Below are 16,244 nucleotides of genomic sequence, written 5' to 3'. Positions count from 1 at the left end.
TCTTTATGTTTTCCTCACTGAAGGCACCGTAGGTAAAATTTATCAGCTGCGTGTTTTAAAAGGCAAAGAAACAAAAACCATGTAAGATTTCAGACAGAGGACCCCCTTTCTGGATGCTAATGTGTTTATAGGAGAGGACTTAGCTTCTAACCACAGGACATTCGACTACAGTGTCCTGGCCATCTGGGTAATGAGCCCCCCCAAAGTTCATTCTGTCTTTTTCTGGCTATTTTTTCTCAGCACATGGGCAGAAATCCAGAATCAGCTCACGTTCTGTTAATCTTATGTGGCTATTCTGACACACTACTGATGCCATCTTCAGAGGCCTCTCATCTAAAGCCAGATAGTTACTCATTTACTCTGTTTGTTCATTTATTTAACTAACAGTGGTAGAGCTTGAACCAAGGGCATCACACATGCTGGGTAAGTACCCTCCAATTCCGCTGATATTGCCAGCCCTTTTGAAAGTGGCTTTGAAGCTTGCTGTGCAGTCCGACATGGCTTAGAGCTTGTTATTCCCCTCCCAAGTAGCTGGGATTACAGATATGTGCCACCATCACATACTTGGCTTTTAAAAAGGAGAATTAAAGACATTCTCCTTTATGTACATGTGTGCATACTTGTCTGTATTGGCACCACATACATGTACTTTCCTGGAAGACCAGAAGAGGGTGCTAGATTCCCTGGAACTGAAATTAAAGGTTGTGAGCCCTTTCATTTATGTAGGTGTTGGGAACTGAACCCAGAGTCTCTGCAAGAGCAGCCAGTACTCTTAACCACAGAGCCATCTCTCAGCTCTTATAGCTGTGGTTTAGTCATGACTTTTGAACATTTTTTTTTTCTCACTATAGCAAAGCTAAGCAAAAATACTTCCCAGTGACCAGGTACTGAGTTCTTTTGGTTCCATAAAACATTTTGCTTACTTCAAAATCAATCTTGGTGTTTTGCAAAGGCAAATCAATAAAATAGAGTAGATATTTTGATGATATTTGAACTGCAGAGGGGTAGGGTGGCTAAAAAGTCTCCTTCCACACTGGAAACTTTGCAATTCTATGAAGAGCATGTAGTGTTCCGAGCTTTGGAAAGAAAATCTTTGGCCGGAAAAAGATCCTCTCTACAGTTTTGTAAAACACACCATACACACACGCACGCACACACACGCACACACACACACACACGAAGGGAGCTGCTGTTTAAAGAAAACTCTTCCAAAAAAAAAAGTCCCTGCCAAGAAAGTTTCCCTTCAACAAGCAAAAAAGTTGGAACTAGAAAGCAAACCTGGACTGGAAGCCACGTCAGAGTCTCCTTGGGCTGTGACCCACAGCGAGTTATTAACTACCCGGAACTTCCAATCACTCTCCTGAATAACGAGATGCTTCCCTCCTGTCGTTGATGAAATATTTAACTAAGATCATTATTTAAATAAAGTAACAGAGAAAACCTCAACATGGGTTTGGCTGTTAGATTTGGTGAAAATCACGGGGAGATGATGATAGTCTAAAACCATGCAGATTTAGGAGATTCTGGGGGGTGTGGGTTCTCTCTGGGGCAGGTCTGGGGCAGTAGGGCTCTTGATCACATCAGACAGGAGATAGGACGACACCTTACACGGAATCATGAATTTCACACAGACGACCAGGGTGTCGCTGCTCTTGCAGGTCTAATTACAGAAGCTTACCCAGGAAGCACTCCAAGCTGACCCATCCTAGTTTACCCAGTTTAAAGTCACCTCGTTTTGCCCAATGTACTGCCCTTCTTTGGGTGCTCTTGGAGTGGCACTTTGTTACCAGAGAGGAGGGGAGGCCTTTGCCCAGGGTCAACTTCATGAGCTCTTCAGAATGCAGGTCACACCACACAACCTATGCGTCAGTGTCCCTCCACGGACACTCCCCTTCCTCCCATTGGTGGTGCAGAAAAGGGAGAGCAGAGAAACTTCTGAACTCAGGGTGAGGAGCCCTGGATCATGGCAGAGAGCCTCAGCCTTGACATTTTGTGATCAGAAGAGAATAAACCTGGGGGAGAGACTTGAACGTGTTTACGGCGGGGGTGGGGCAGTCCCAGAGCCAAGCTTACCCTCACAGGTGTCTCATAAAAGGGAGGGCGCCCCTGGAATGAGACACCCATAGACAGTGCAGCGCGCTAAGTTTCCTAACATGTAAAAACAGGGAGTGCATCCGAGTTCTCCTTTGACCCCAGCTCACCCTGCACAGTACAAACAAAGCCACAGCATCCCTGGAAAACACCCACTGGCTTGTGAACTTGACCGGCACAGGTGTTTCACCACGCGTTTGCTGCTCCCTTGCTGGTCCATGGGAGGAAGTAAAACTACGAGAAATTTCCTGAGACCATGGACATGTCCCTCTGACTTTTCTCTGCTGTACCCTGGCTTTAAAGAATCTCTACAGTTACAATGCGGAAATCGCGATTCTTACCCAAAACTACTCATAGCAACGTTATTTAAGTCTTGAAGTTAGGAACCACAGATAGGCTTGTGAATTAACGCGATGACAGTGCCTCTGGATGATGACGTCAGTGCGTTCCCACCTGAAACTGCATCCTGCCATAGGCTCAAATGGGAAACGGGTTGCAGAGAAAGTTAGTTTTAATCTCACTTTTAAAGTTATTTTTATGTATTTGTGTCTAGGTGTATATATGCACACCTGTGTGTGGGTGCCCATGAAGGCCAAAGGAGGGTGCTGGATCCCCTGGAGCTGGAGTTACAGGGGATTGTAAGCACCTGATATGGGTGCTAGAAACTGAATTTGGGTCCTCCGAAAGAGCAGTAAGGGCTCTTAACCACTGAGTCGTCTCCCCAGCTCTTTTACATTCACTTTTTAAACATATGTATAAGGCTACAGAGAACAACGAGTCTGGGAAATCAACAGCGAAATGCTGGTAGGAATGAACCATCTTGAGGTTTAGGAAGGCTGGCAATTGTCTTCCCTCTTATTTCTATATTCTGAATTTTCAGCACTAAATTTGGAAGTAATATTTTTTAAAAAAATATAGAGATATTTTATAACCAGAAAATATGGTGTTTTCAGGGATTCCTGATATGCAGGGCAAAGCACGTTCTGAGGTAAATTACAACCAGAAGAGCAACAGCCGACCCAAAGCAATCGCTAAGCAAACCCACAGCTGATAAACCTGACGCCTTAGGAGCCCGTTCCCTGAACTGAGTCCCTCTAACAAGCTTGGCGAGGAGCTGGGAGGCTACCAAGCATTTCACCTTGAGTGTCAAGTCTTCAATTGCTTCCTTAAGAAAAAAGAGACTTTCCCTAATAAAGGCCTAGCACCTTCTGAACAGCTACCACAGGTGGAAGCCTCACTTTACAAATTCTCCTTAGTAAGCTAGTCACCTTTACCTTCAGGGTCTTTGTCTGCTGTAGTTACCCTTGGGGACTTCACCCAATGCATGCTAACTATGTAGTCGTGTTTGGTAGCAGCTGAGCACAAAGCCCACCTTGGTATAGTTACCACACACTGGATACTCAACAGTCTACTGAATCTTGTAGTTACTGGGGGACAGAGAAGTTTCAAGTTAAGAAGAGTCACTAAGTTTTGTTTTTGTTTTTTGTTTGTTTTCCAGACAGGGTTTCTCTGGGTAGCACTGGCTGTCCTGGAACTCACTTGGTAGACCAGGCTGTCCTCGAACTCAAAGAGATCTGCCTGCCTCTGCCTTCTGAGTTCTGGGATTTAAATCTGTGAGCTATAACACCCGTCAAGTCACTAATTTTAAAACAGTGCATGTGTGTGTAAGGAGTTTAAATAGGAGAAAATATGGTTCTAAATGATCGTGAATAAAGAGCCCAAACATAAAGGAAGTTGACAAAGGGCCATGTTCAATCTGAGCTCATGGGTACAGTTTTCACAAGAAAGTGTATTCGCTCATTATGTCTCTCAGCTTTCTGGTGTGTGATACATTCCCGAAATGTGTCTTATCAGGATTTACTTGGGCACACAATTTTAGGGTTTGTCCTCCACAGTAATTTGTGGTTGTGGCATCAGACCATATCGATAAAAGAACAGAACAACTAGGTTTGTTCATTTTATGATGTTCAGGAAGCAGAGAGAAGGGACCAAGATCCCAGGACCCCCTTAGTCACCCCTCTGAATGACCTAACTGCTTCCAACCCACATCTTCCACCTTCTTATAGAGCCACAGCCATAGAACAGACATTTGACAACTGGACCTTCAGGGAACACTTCAGAGACAGCATTATTTACCATGCTTAGCATATTCCCGGAATCGTGTTAAAATACTTTTGAGTTGGGAGAAACAAAGCTACATTAGGTGTCCAGGGACAAAATACCAATGCTGACCACTGAGACAGAAGAGCTGACAGCTTACTTAAAAATCAAATTAAAACCATTGCCCAAAAAAGTGTTTGCACAATATAGAAATGGTCCAAATCTAGAATTTATTAAGCAAAAATTGTGATCGAATGGGAAGTTTTAGGGTGGATTCAAATTATAATTTCTGTCAGAAGACCAGAGGAATCCTGCTTACCAGTTCCTATCATCAGGGGCTTCAGTGAATCGTTACACCAAGAGCAAGATGTTGATTTAAAGACGAAATACTCTGACAGTGGAGATGATTGAACTTTTGGAAGTCCAATAAGAAAGCAGACGCTGACATAGGATGGATGATAATTTGAACACTTTAGGTTTAACAAAAGTGACAACACAGCTGTGTCTTAAGTGGAGCATCTTTAAAACCTAAGATCTGAAAACCTTGTGCATGGCTTTTTACGGTATTTCTTTTTGTCCCCCAAGCTCTGAAAAATACGTGTCCACGAGGGGAAAATCCTGCAGAGGAAAATCCGGATGCTTCCCTCCTCTCTGGAGTGTGTGTGTCGTTAGAGATATCCGTGAGAAGTCTGTACTCTGGAGACATACTGGACAGCAGCCGGAAGAGGCGGGACTATGGAACTGCCACCCTGACCCTAGCTGGGGGACTACCCAGTCTGGCCTTTTGTGCAGAGTTCTGCAGGAAGGAACAGGTTCGGCACCCTCGGGCACTAAAGCTAAAGCTGTACATTAAGCCCCAAGGTCCTCCGCTGAATCAACTTCACCTTTAACTCTAGTGTGCACGTGATCCTGTTGGTCTTACTGAACTGAGCAACAAACATCTAATCTCCCATGCTCATTCCGTCAGGAATGCCTGTCCTTGCCGTGGTCCCCAACCGTCTGGGCCAACTACCCCATTAGGATTCATAACAGTAGCAAATTTAAAGTCATGAAGTAGCAACGAAAATAATTTTATGGTTGGGGTCAGCACAACATGAGGAACTATATTAAACTGCAATTAGAAGGGTGAGAACCACTGAGCCAATAGAATTTATCGTCTCCCAGTCTCTGATATTTGTGGGATGTAGGCTTAGATTTTTTTCAAAGTGTTCTTTACTTAGGGTTCTTAAGTGTTTCAACCTTCCTTCTAGGCACCGGACCCAGGTAGAAGAATAAGACAGTTAATAGAAAAAAGGGGATTGTGGACCTGTTTAGTAGTAGTTCCTTGGGGTGATTCTATTCTTCGTCATCAGGATACCAGCAGTCCAGTCCAATAGCAAATGCCATACACAAATCAGTAGCAGTGGCACGACCCAGCAGAAACCACAAGGTTGTTCCCAGTACCTCAGATTATACATGATTTTCCTCAAGGAGGGATGGGTAGGGACATTACTCAGTTTCTATCTTCACAGCACACGGATCCCATCTGCATCCATGTTACATCTCCTCAGGCTAGGCTTTGAAAGGCTTTCACTAATGCTTAAAAAGCTACCTCCAGTTCTGGTAGTTCAAATGCAGGGTGTTCCCTAATCACCACAGTATCCGGGACTGGACTGTTATTAAGGCCTCTGTGTTAAAAGGTCAGACCTGTGGGGCACCTGCTGTCACTTCCACCTTTCTCTTACCTGTCACTACCTAATCCTGCCTGTGGATTCCAAGTTTCCGGATCCCAGAAAGGGCTCCTTAGTGCAGATCTAATTTGATTTCTGTTGTTGATAAGACACCCAACCTCTTCTATAGCAGGGCTCTCTCCGTCCTGGTTTCCGCAGAACTTCCAGTGGGCACTCAGTGATCTCACATGTTCCCCAGACTTTGCCTACCCCCAGGGTGCTAGAAACCCCAAATCTGTATCTTTAGATACCTAAATGCCTAGTATTTGTGGCTCTCTCCAGCCACGGAAACAGCACAATGAAGATGGAATTCATCCTCTTGTCTTTGAGTCTCTCGGGTTCTCAAACGGCTGCTTATCATAGAGGAGTCATCCTGACACACTCAACTCTCTTTTTTACAAGCTACCAGCTTATCTCTAACTCTTATCACCAAAGTGGGCCAATTATTCTCAAGTCATCCTGCTCTTGTTAGCCAGCCATTCCTGACACCTTTCAAACTGGATTTTGCGTGTCTCTCTCTCTCTCTCTCTCTCTCTAGTCCACTTATTGGCAATTTAAGAGATTTCCTCTTCTTCAAATTCTACAATGGACCACGTGGCTTTCAGAGCAATGCCCATAGATTTCATGTTGAGACAGAAGCCAAAGCTTCCAGCCTCTCTCCTTTGCCCTTCCCCATTTGTTTGTTGTTGAAGCAACCTAGGCTTACCTCAGACTGGGACTGATCCTGCTTCAGCTTCCCAGTGATGGGATTATGGGTATATGGCACCATGCTAGCCCCTTCTATTGACAGTCACACGAACTTGTTCTTTCTAGAACAAGATATTCCTTTTGGAACCTTGGCCGTACCAAGTTCTCCTTGCTTGGACTATCCTCCTCTTCCCCCACTCATTGTGGCTCCCACAACACAGCCAAGTTTCAGCTACCTGCCCTCTACCCCCAGACACACTGCACCATGACCTCTTCTAACCTCACAGGGGTTTGTTTGACCCCATTTGACAGTTCATTTCTCCACCTTAGCTAATTTCTCCTTGTGGAAAATACAGATTCCTAGGGCCCTCCCTAAGACATTGTAGCTCAGCTGCTGAGAGGCAGAGTCTGAAGCATCTCAGAGAGTTTCAGTGTTCAGGCAAGCACAGTGCTAGGAAACACTGGCTAATATGCCCAAACGTAGGTCACAAGTAGTTGTTTCCTGACACACCTGTCTGCCTTTGAATCCATGTGCCTGAAATACAGTAGTACTTCTGGTTTACCCAATATAGAAGGCTGGAGAGAGGTCTCAGCAGTGGAAGGTACTTGCTGTATAATAATGAGACCTAGAATTCTGATCCCAGCATCCTCTAACAAGGCAGGCGTCCAGCAAACACCCGTAACTGTGGCTCCCAAGAATCCACTACTCCCTGCTGGCTTCCATATGTGCACAGATGTGCACCTTCCATACACAGACACACACACACATACACACACAAACACACACACATACACGCATGTATACTTACGTACACATACACACAAATAAAATTTATGAGTTGGGAGGGGGTATGTTGGGGTAATATGGGAGGAGTTGGAGGGAGAGGTGAGGGGTAGATATGGTCATTGTTTACATATATAAAATTCTCAAAAATAAATATTCTATTTTTAGAGATATATTTACTTTTATTTTTTGTGTATGAGTGTTTTGTCTGTCTATATATAAGTGTACCATGTATATGCCTGGTGTCTGTGTGTTGTGGATGGGCCTGGTGCTGTTCTTGTGAACCAATCCCCTAATGAATAAAGAAGCCAATCACTGGGCAAGTAGGAGGGACTTCCGGGTTGGACGGAGGAAGGAAAAAGGCAGGAGAGAGTGAGTTCCTTTTTGGAATGGGGACAACATAAGGATAAGATGTAACTGCTAGAGTTTCCCATTATCATGGAGGATCCACAAGGATTCACCACTGGAGGAATCAGATTTTAATAAGGCTACAAGATTAGGTTTCAGTTGTTGCGCCCAGAGATTGAGTTAGCATTGTTCCTGAACTTAGTTTGTGTTGTGTTTTCCTTCATGTGGTGGCTCGTCTGGGTTCAAAGGTACAGTAGCAAAGAGTGGGTTTGCACCTAATGTGTACCTCAAAGGTCGTGGGGAGGCAGGGGTGGGGGGAGGGAGAGTTGAAGCCTGGGGCTGGTAGAAACTTAGTGAGCTGGGTGGAATGTTTTGGGAGTTCAAGGCCAGAGATTCTCCACGAAATAAAACAGGTCGGCCATTGCCTGCCAGTACATGGCCAACCAGGCAGCTGGGGCGAGCCGGTCATTTTTTAATATTTCCCGCAACACACAGGCCAGAAGAAAGTGTCAGAAGACCTAGAACTGGAGTTACAGACAGTTGTAAGCTCACATGTGGATGCTGGGGACAGAATCCAGGACATGAACCTCTGTGTAGATTTGAATACAGTTTATGACTTGTGTTTAGTTGTAGATTTGAATGCAGTTTTTGGCTAAAAACCTGATAAAGGTGATTTATATATGTCCAAACTCATCTAGTATCAAATATTTGTATAATAATTATATTTCAATTAAGCTGCTGTAAAAATTAGTGTGTTATATCAAATAAATAATATTAAACAAAATTTAAACTTCAGAGAGGAATATAAATTAATTGTGATAAGACTACTATTATTTAATCCTGGCTATTCACTTCTTACTGAAGTAGGAATGACCTGTTTTTTCTTTACTTACATGATCTTGTTTATTAAGTAAGCTAACCAGTTACAACCCTAAATATACCACCAGTTACAACATTACCTTTTCGTATATATAACTTTGTGTTTTATACCTTGGTTATAGAATCATATTTTATTTTTAAGCTCCTTTATTCCTTTAAAATTAAAAAATAAAAATTATTAAGCACCAGCTATTTACTAAGAATTGTAATAATTTGGAGCGTCAGAAGGCAGCCCAGACACACAACCAATAAGGCCACTTCTGAAGCTTTCTACTATACCAGCAGGAAGTCCTCAACACAAACTGTTGAGACCGTAACAGCAAAACATCAGACACCTGGATAAAGTTGCCAGATTTCAAGGGCTTACTTACTCTTTTATGGTCCATTTTGAAATTTGCAGACATGATAATTCTTCAGGGTTTAGGTAACTTCCTCCAAGATATGATATCTGATGTTGAGAGTACCCGGCTTCTACACATGGCCTTGGAATTATTTACAAACTGGCTTTGCTGGCCTGGGGGTGAATGAACGGGCTGCAGAGTCTGTGAAGGTCTGTGAGTTGGGTGTGAATGGGAATGGGGAAGAGAAGGTAACCTCACACTCCAGAACACTGAATTCGGACTTTCTACTGCAGCACCCTCCCCCTCTATCCACCAATGAGCAAGGACTCCTTTTTTTTTTTTTTTTTTTTTTTGGAACCCTGCCATTCCTCTTCTGGATGGCACAACTCACAAATTCTAGTGTGGAAGGAAAGGACAATGATCTACGGAGGTCAGCCTGCACACTTTAATAAACTGCTTGGAGAAAAACAATAACTAAAACATACCTACACATGTATACCTAATCACCCTGTTATTAATTTTTTTAAATCTATACTGGAATCTATAAAGGAATAAATTATTCCTTATTTTCTAGCTCAGGAAATAAGGACCATGATGTCCTCTGGGTGCCTACCCAGCATGTAGTTTTGATGGGATAAGGTGTGGGCTCCTGACAGGCAGAGGCAGTGCCCCATGAATTCTTGTCATTATACCAAGCCAACAAGACATTGGCAGAATTAAAAAACTTCCTGAAATGCCCAAGGAAAGACACAAGAACAGACAACCTCATATCATATGGTGAATGGACAGATGGTGACATGTTCACAGCTCTTCGCTTACATCCCAGAGACTTCTTGACATCCCCATCTGAGTGTCTCCAGATGACAAAACACAGAGAAAAAAACCCCAACAACCCATGCTTTTCTGAAGATTTTATAGACAAAGCAAAACAAAACAAAATATGAACTTGGCATTTCTTTTCCTAAAAACATTAAAAATGAAGGTGCCACATGGGTCGAGGAGATTCCTAAATCAAGAGAACAAACTGAAACAAGACAAAATGTCCTTAGGTTTCTTCATTCTCCCGTGGTAAAGATGGAACCAAACAGAAAGAGCAAAGATGCCATGGCCTAAAGACATGCTCGTCTCCTGCCAGTTCAACTTTCAGCTATGCTTTGAAAATGGGAAACCCTGCCTGAGTCTGCAAAGGATTTCTGGGGATTCAGAAATATTGGTTAAACAAATGGAGCCACTCGGGAACCCTTCCTTAAGCAGAAAACATGACTCCAGGACAAGGCTTTAGTGACAACTGTGATGGTTTGTATATGCTCGTTCCTTTTAGAAGGTGTGACCCTGTTGGAGTAGGTGTGTCACTGTGGGTGTGGGCTTTAAGACCCTTATCCTAGCTGCCTGGAAGCCAGTATTCTGCTAGCAGCCTTCGGATGAAGACATAGAATTCTCAGCTCCTTCTGCACTACGCCTTCTTGGATGCTATCATGTTTCTGCCTTGATAATGGACTAAACCTTTGAACCTATAAGCCAGCCTGAATCAAATGTCCTTATAAGAAGTGCCTTGGTCATGGTGTCTGTTCACAGCAGTAAACCCTAACTAAGACCCAAGGTTAGATATGAGTTTGTGGGAGCTGGATTTCTCTCTTCATTGAGCTACCAAAACCTCATACTTGAATCCTTTTAGTTCATGCCTCTAATCTTAACACCCAGGAAGCTGAGGCAGAAGGATTGCTTTGAGTTTGATGCCAGTGTGATTGACAGAGTGAGACTTGGTGAAATACGCAAAACCAACCACACAAATCAAAACAAAGAAACAAGCAGAAATGATGGAAACAGCAAGCACCCAACTGTCAATCAACAAAAAACCACGGAGATAAACCATGATGACTATGCAATGGAATCCTACACAGCAGTGACAGTAACCAAAGGACACATCTGTTAAGGACAGATCTTACAAATATGTCACTACAATAAGATAGTCACAGATCATATACTGTAAGATTCCATTCATCTATACCTCATGAACAGCCTAAGCAAATAATCCACAGAGTTCAAACCATGGCAGACACACCGAGTATCTGACTGTATTAGACTGTGAACGAGACCTGCCACGGGTACGTGACAAGTACTCCCTTGAGATTCTGGGGCAGTCTTAGGAGGCTTGACTCTAACCTGAAAAATGTGGCTTATCATTGAGGCTACAACTGCAATGCCAGCATGGTCTGTCCAACTGTCTAACAACCTAATGGACACATTGCATTACTGCTCTCAGACATAGAGGCAATAGGAAACTTTTTACAGCCACACTCCTCTAAATCCAGACACAAATCCGGCTCCTCGGGGTGAACACTAGAGTATTAATGAGAGCAACAACAACACACTCAAACAGGATTAACCCAGTACTCTGGCTTCAGTCTTCACTGATCACACACAATTAAACAACTGAGCAACTCCAGTTTTTAACATTGTCTTACACTATGGTTGTGCAGGCTACAGCTCACCGTTATTCTCCCCCACTGGCACATCATAGACAAAAGCCATTGCAACTGAAGAAGCTTAAAATAGCTGGTAATGACACCCTGGGTTTAAAACTTCTCAAATCCTCGAAGACAAAACAGTTTCAACCACAATTCTGCAGGCACGTGGAGCAGCCGCTTAGCTCTCTACTGCAAAGCACCCTGACTGTACACTACTACTCCTAGGCTGGTGGCAGAAGCCTGGTGAGCCAAGACATAGTCCCTGGCACTTACAGTGAGACCATAGTTTCTGAAAGCATACTTGGAGGCCCATGTGGGGTTAGGTCACATATGAGCAGCTACACACCTTGAAACATTCAGCCCCATTCTCAGACCCTAACAGGAAAAGCACAGATGATACCTGGGGGCTTCAAGCTCTCGTTGCTCTCCATCCTGAGTGGAGAGGCTAGACTTCCAGATGGTTCTCCTTCACATGTTCATCTCTACTTCAGAATGTCCCATACTGCTGACGATTTCCTACACTCTTTCTTTTCTTTTCTTTTTTCTTTTTTTTTGTTTTGTTTTTGTTTTTGGAGACAGAGTTTCTCTGTATAGCCCTGCCTGTTCTGGAACTCACTTTGTAGACCAGGCTGGCCTGAAACTCAGAAATTCCCCTGCCTTTGCCTCCTGAGTGCTGAGATTAAGGGCGTGCGCCATCACGCCCAGCTCTACACACTTTTTCTTATGATAGTTTCTGCTATCTACCCACAGGGAAGGACGTAGAGAAATGTCACTGCCCCCACTTCTAAAATCCACACTGTCTACATCTTTACTTGAAGCAGATGGCTTGACACCAGAGGTGGGAGTTTTCTGCACTTTTTCATGCTTGTTTGTGGTGAGCATTTTTTTCTTTTTTGAAACATTTTTAAATGTCATATTTCATATTTGTTGTCTAAAATGATCTTAAGGACTTAATCCTAAAACTTAAATAATTCCAATGGATTTGAGGTGGGAAATCCTCCCAGAATGAACTTGTTTTTTTTTTGTTTTTTGTTTTTTTATACCATCATGCTATATGGTACTAGCCTTTCTTGAATTCACTGTGTAGCCCAGGTTAGCCTCAAATTTGTTATCATGTTACCTCTTCAGCAGTGCTAGCATAACAGGCGTGTGCGACAAGACTGGTAAACCACTTGTTGCACAGACACAAGGACCCAAGCTTAGATCCCTGGCAACTAAGGTGGAGATCAACTGTGGAAGATATTAGATGTTGAACTCTGGCTTTCACATGCATGTAAGCCCACATGTCCATACATGAGCAAGTATACAAACTTACAGCACATATGAGTGGTGACTTAGGGGCTGGAGAAATGTCTTAGTTGGTGAAGTCTTTGCTGTGCAAACATGAAGATTCAAGTTTATTTTTTAGCATTCATATAAAAATATTCAGGCATGGTGGCACACGCTGGGGAGTCAGAGTCAAGAGAATCCTTAGGGCTTGCTGACCAGCCAGTCTAGCCAAACCAGTGATCTCTAGGTTCAGTGAGAGAGCGGTCTTCCTTCTGGCCTCCACATGTACATGTGCACATGTATATACACACACAAACATGAACACACCACACATATGGGCATATGCGTGTGGGTGGGAGAGGCTTTTTCATTCTTTGAGGAAAAGCTTGTGAGACCAGCTTGTTTAGAAGCTCATCAAAATGCTTGTAAAGCATCCAAAACCTCAAAAGTGTTGACTAGGACTGAGATGACACACAACAGTTCATTTTCACCCTGGCGCTTGTCTTTGCCATTACAACCTCTCTCACTGGAAAGCCTTCTGATTTGGAGATAGAGATCTCATTATATGACCCATGCTAGCCTCAGTCTGGTGATATTCTGTCTGTGCCTCCCAAGATCATAGGTGTGCACTACGGTGCCTGGTTACTTGGTAGTCTCTTTAATTTCTGTGTAAGCATGCATTCAGGAATTTCAAAGCCATGTCTGGATTTCACAGTGCTCATGAGTACACAAGCCAGGCTCTGAGAAATAACACAGGTAGAAACACATGCACTTCACGTCATGGAAGACTCTACTGACTTGTGTCTGCAGCTAAGTAGTGGTTGTGTCTTGTGCCTGTCAATTCTTGCTTGTGTTGTAGGATGGTTAGAATTAACCTCTTCCCTAGCTCAGTTGTGAAGACTATAAAATCCAAACATCAGCATCTCCATCCCAGTTGATAGGGGGCAAAATCAGTCCAGCCGAGAGCCAGTAATAGGAATGAACAGAGTCTGACCACCCACAAGCAATACCTATGCATACTTGCATAGGTATAATATGAAGCAAAGGGAGACATACACAGGAGAGTCTGCAAAGCTGAGTTCTGTTTGAGAGGCTTCAAAGCAGCCCTGTTGATCAGGAGGAAGGCAGTAGGGAGGTAAGAAGTACTCTGTTTTCTCACCTGGGTGCTGGTTATACAAGCATGCTCGCCTCATGAAAATCTCCTGAGCAGTATACTTTTAAGTTTACATATTTTATTCATATATATTACCTTGAAAGAAAAAGTCATAAAATATGGGTCATTGGTGCTACAAAAATAGGGCATCTCAAGGTGACCCAGGAGGGACTTAACACCTTCCTAACAAGGGTGCCAATTCATCTTTTAGTAGACCCACCACCGGTACTATTGGCCCACCCCAAACTGTGAAACAGAAACCCACTGTATTCCACTGATGAATGAAAGCCTGTTTCTACCACAGGCTTCGTTAGCCAGGTGCCCAACCCAAGGCTGAACCTTCACTTTCAGTGTTCAGCTCAGACTTCAAATGGGATTCAGTGTGACACTGAGTTAGAGAGCAGCCATGAGAGACCCACTCCAGTGAGAAAGAAAAGAACGCCCGCCAATACAAACCTGGGAGTTTCACTAAGCCCCTCTGGGGAGTGCTAAGGTGACATGCTGACAGCTGCAGTTAACTGTTAGTACCAAGAAGGGCCGTTCAAATTCATTTACATTCCTCATCTCAGTTGATCAATAACTTGCCTTTACAATAGTGGGCCAGATAGGAAAATACAGTTTGTGATCACGGTGACCTTTGATCTCAGCTGAGTTAGAGATGCAAGATCCAGGGCTAATAATCTAACCAATGACAAATCAATACATACCCCATACTACTCAGCTAAGAGCCTTAAAGCACAAAGAGTCACTTTTAGCCCTTAGCCTCGTCTACGTTTCCAGAACTCTCTATGTGAACGTACCTATCATCCACAAATAAGAAATGGAGAAACGACTCTCACAAGCACATTGTGTCCCTCCCTGCACATCTTGTGAATGGGGACTAACGGCTGCTTATTCTGTCTTTCCCAGGTCCAGTTTCAGGCTGAGGTTGTATTTGTGGCTTCTTTCTTGAGATGAGTTAAGTGTTTATGCAGGCATGGATTTATGCAGGCATGTGAACCTTATGCTCACGTTGCCTCTAGGGAGACTGGGAAGGAAGAACAGGCACGTGTGCAGGTGATCAGAATGTTTGCCAGGCCATGAGCCCCAAAGTCCTGTGTTTCTGATCCATCCGTGAGACTACAGCAAGTTCATCATAAAAGGGGAAAAATCTCAGCTTTCCTGCCTTATCCTCGCTAAACTAATTGCTACCTATCGGCTGAGGGGAAAAAAAGAGAATTTATGTCTTCAGTTACATACCCACTGGAGACCCCATCAGCCTCCAATGAACACTCCTAATCCAGTGCTCTCAGAAGCAGCCCTGGTTGCTCTAAATGGGCCACACAACAAACCCGAAAGCCGTTAAGTCTACGAAAGGGACAGGTAGCCAGTCGGGATTGACTGAGGTGGGAAGAAGCTAGATGCTCAGGGGAGGGTAGTCAGCCTGTATTATTATACATGTAAAAACAAAATTTTCAAAGAAAATCCTGAGGGCTCTCAACATTCCTGACTGCATACATCATCTTTGTTTTGGTCTTTCCAGTACCCTTACATTTTACATTATACGTAAAAGTATTTTACATGTGCCGGTTTACTTTCTCTGCATATTTTTCATTTTTCTTGAAGAGTAAATCTACACACAGCACACTCTGCTGGAAGTAAAAACACAATTAGTTTCAGCCTTATCTTTGGATTTATAAATCTATTTTTTTTTTTTGTCTAAAATGTTACTTGACAATAGGTTTCATTTTACATTTTCCTAATCAGAGTGCCTGGAGAGCCTCCAGCATTGGCATAAAATCCCACTGCATCATCTTTAGTCAGTTCACAGCAGCATAGTATACAGTACCATTGTACTAGTCATTGAAGTTTACCGTGTTCCCAACGTTTTGCCATCATATGATGTCAGAGATGTCCTGTGCCTACGTCATCAAACAATGGCAACTGTAGGCAACTTACTTGTGAGATCTCTAGTTAAAACAAACAAACAAACAAAAAACTGAGCGTGCTAGGATTGCTAGCTTAAAGAACACACACACACACACACACACACACACACACACACACACAAATTTAGATTTTGACAGGCTTTGCCAAATCTCTGTGATGGCTGTGTTGATACAGAGCTCTGCTAGGAGTGCATCCAGATGTTCCCTCTCATAGCCTCTCCTATAGAACATGCAGACAAACAAAAAACTATAATAAAGTCAATAAAGATAATTCTGACTATAAAAAAAAAAAGAACATGCAGACAAAAGCTTTGACCTTTGCCCACTGAGAAACAAAAACCAAATCTCTTACTTTTAGCGTCATTTCTTATAATAGATAAGGCTGGACATTTTTCATATACTTATTTTCTAAAGCTTTGGTTTTCTTTCTTTCTTTCTTTCTTTCTTTCTTTCTTTCTTTCTTTCTTTCTTTCTTTCTTTCTTTCTT

The 16,244-nt window shown here is 43.1% G+C and overlaps 1 protein-coding gene across 4 annotated transcripts in view; it reads right to left on the bottom strand.

Moving 5' to 3' along the window:
- Positions 1-16,244, bottom strand: part of Papss2 (3'-phosphoadenosine 5'-phosphosulfate synthase 2) — a 71,961-nt gene that overhangs the window by 37,943 nt on the left and 17,774 nt on the right. Inside the window, exon 1 of one of the 4 annotated variants that reach the window (XM_029472298.1) lies at positions 8,970-9,204. The exons of 2 other annotated variants lie outside the window; for them this stretch is intronic. In XM_029472298.1, coding sequence (XP_029328158.1) covers positions 8,970-9,002 — 33 coding nt within the window. In that variant the 5' untranslated portion in view covers positions 9,003-9,204. Of the gene's footprint in view, positions 1-8,969; positions 9,205-16,244 lie in introns of those variants that run through there. One more of the 4 variants, XM_021151269.2, reaches the window with a different exon arrangement.

Source organism: Mus caroli, chromosome 19, assembly GCF_900094665.2.
Source record: "Mus caroli chromosome 19, CAROLI_EIJ_v1.1, whole genome shotgun sequence".
NCBI classification, from domain to species: domain Eukaryota; kingdom Metazoa; phylum Chordata; class Mammalia; order Rodentia; family Muridae; genus Mus; species Mus caroli.
This window is presented reverse-complemented; position numbering and strand designations above follow the sequence as displayed.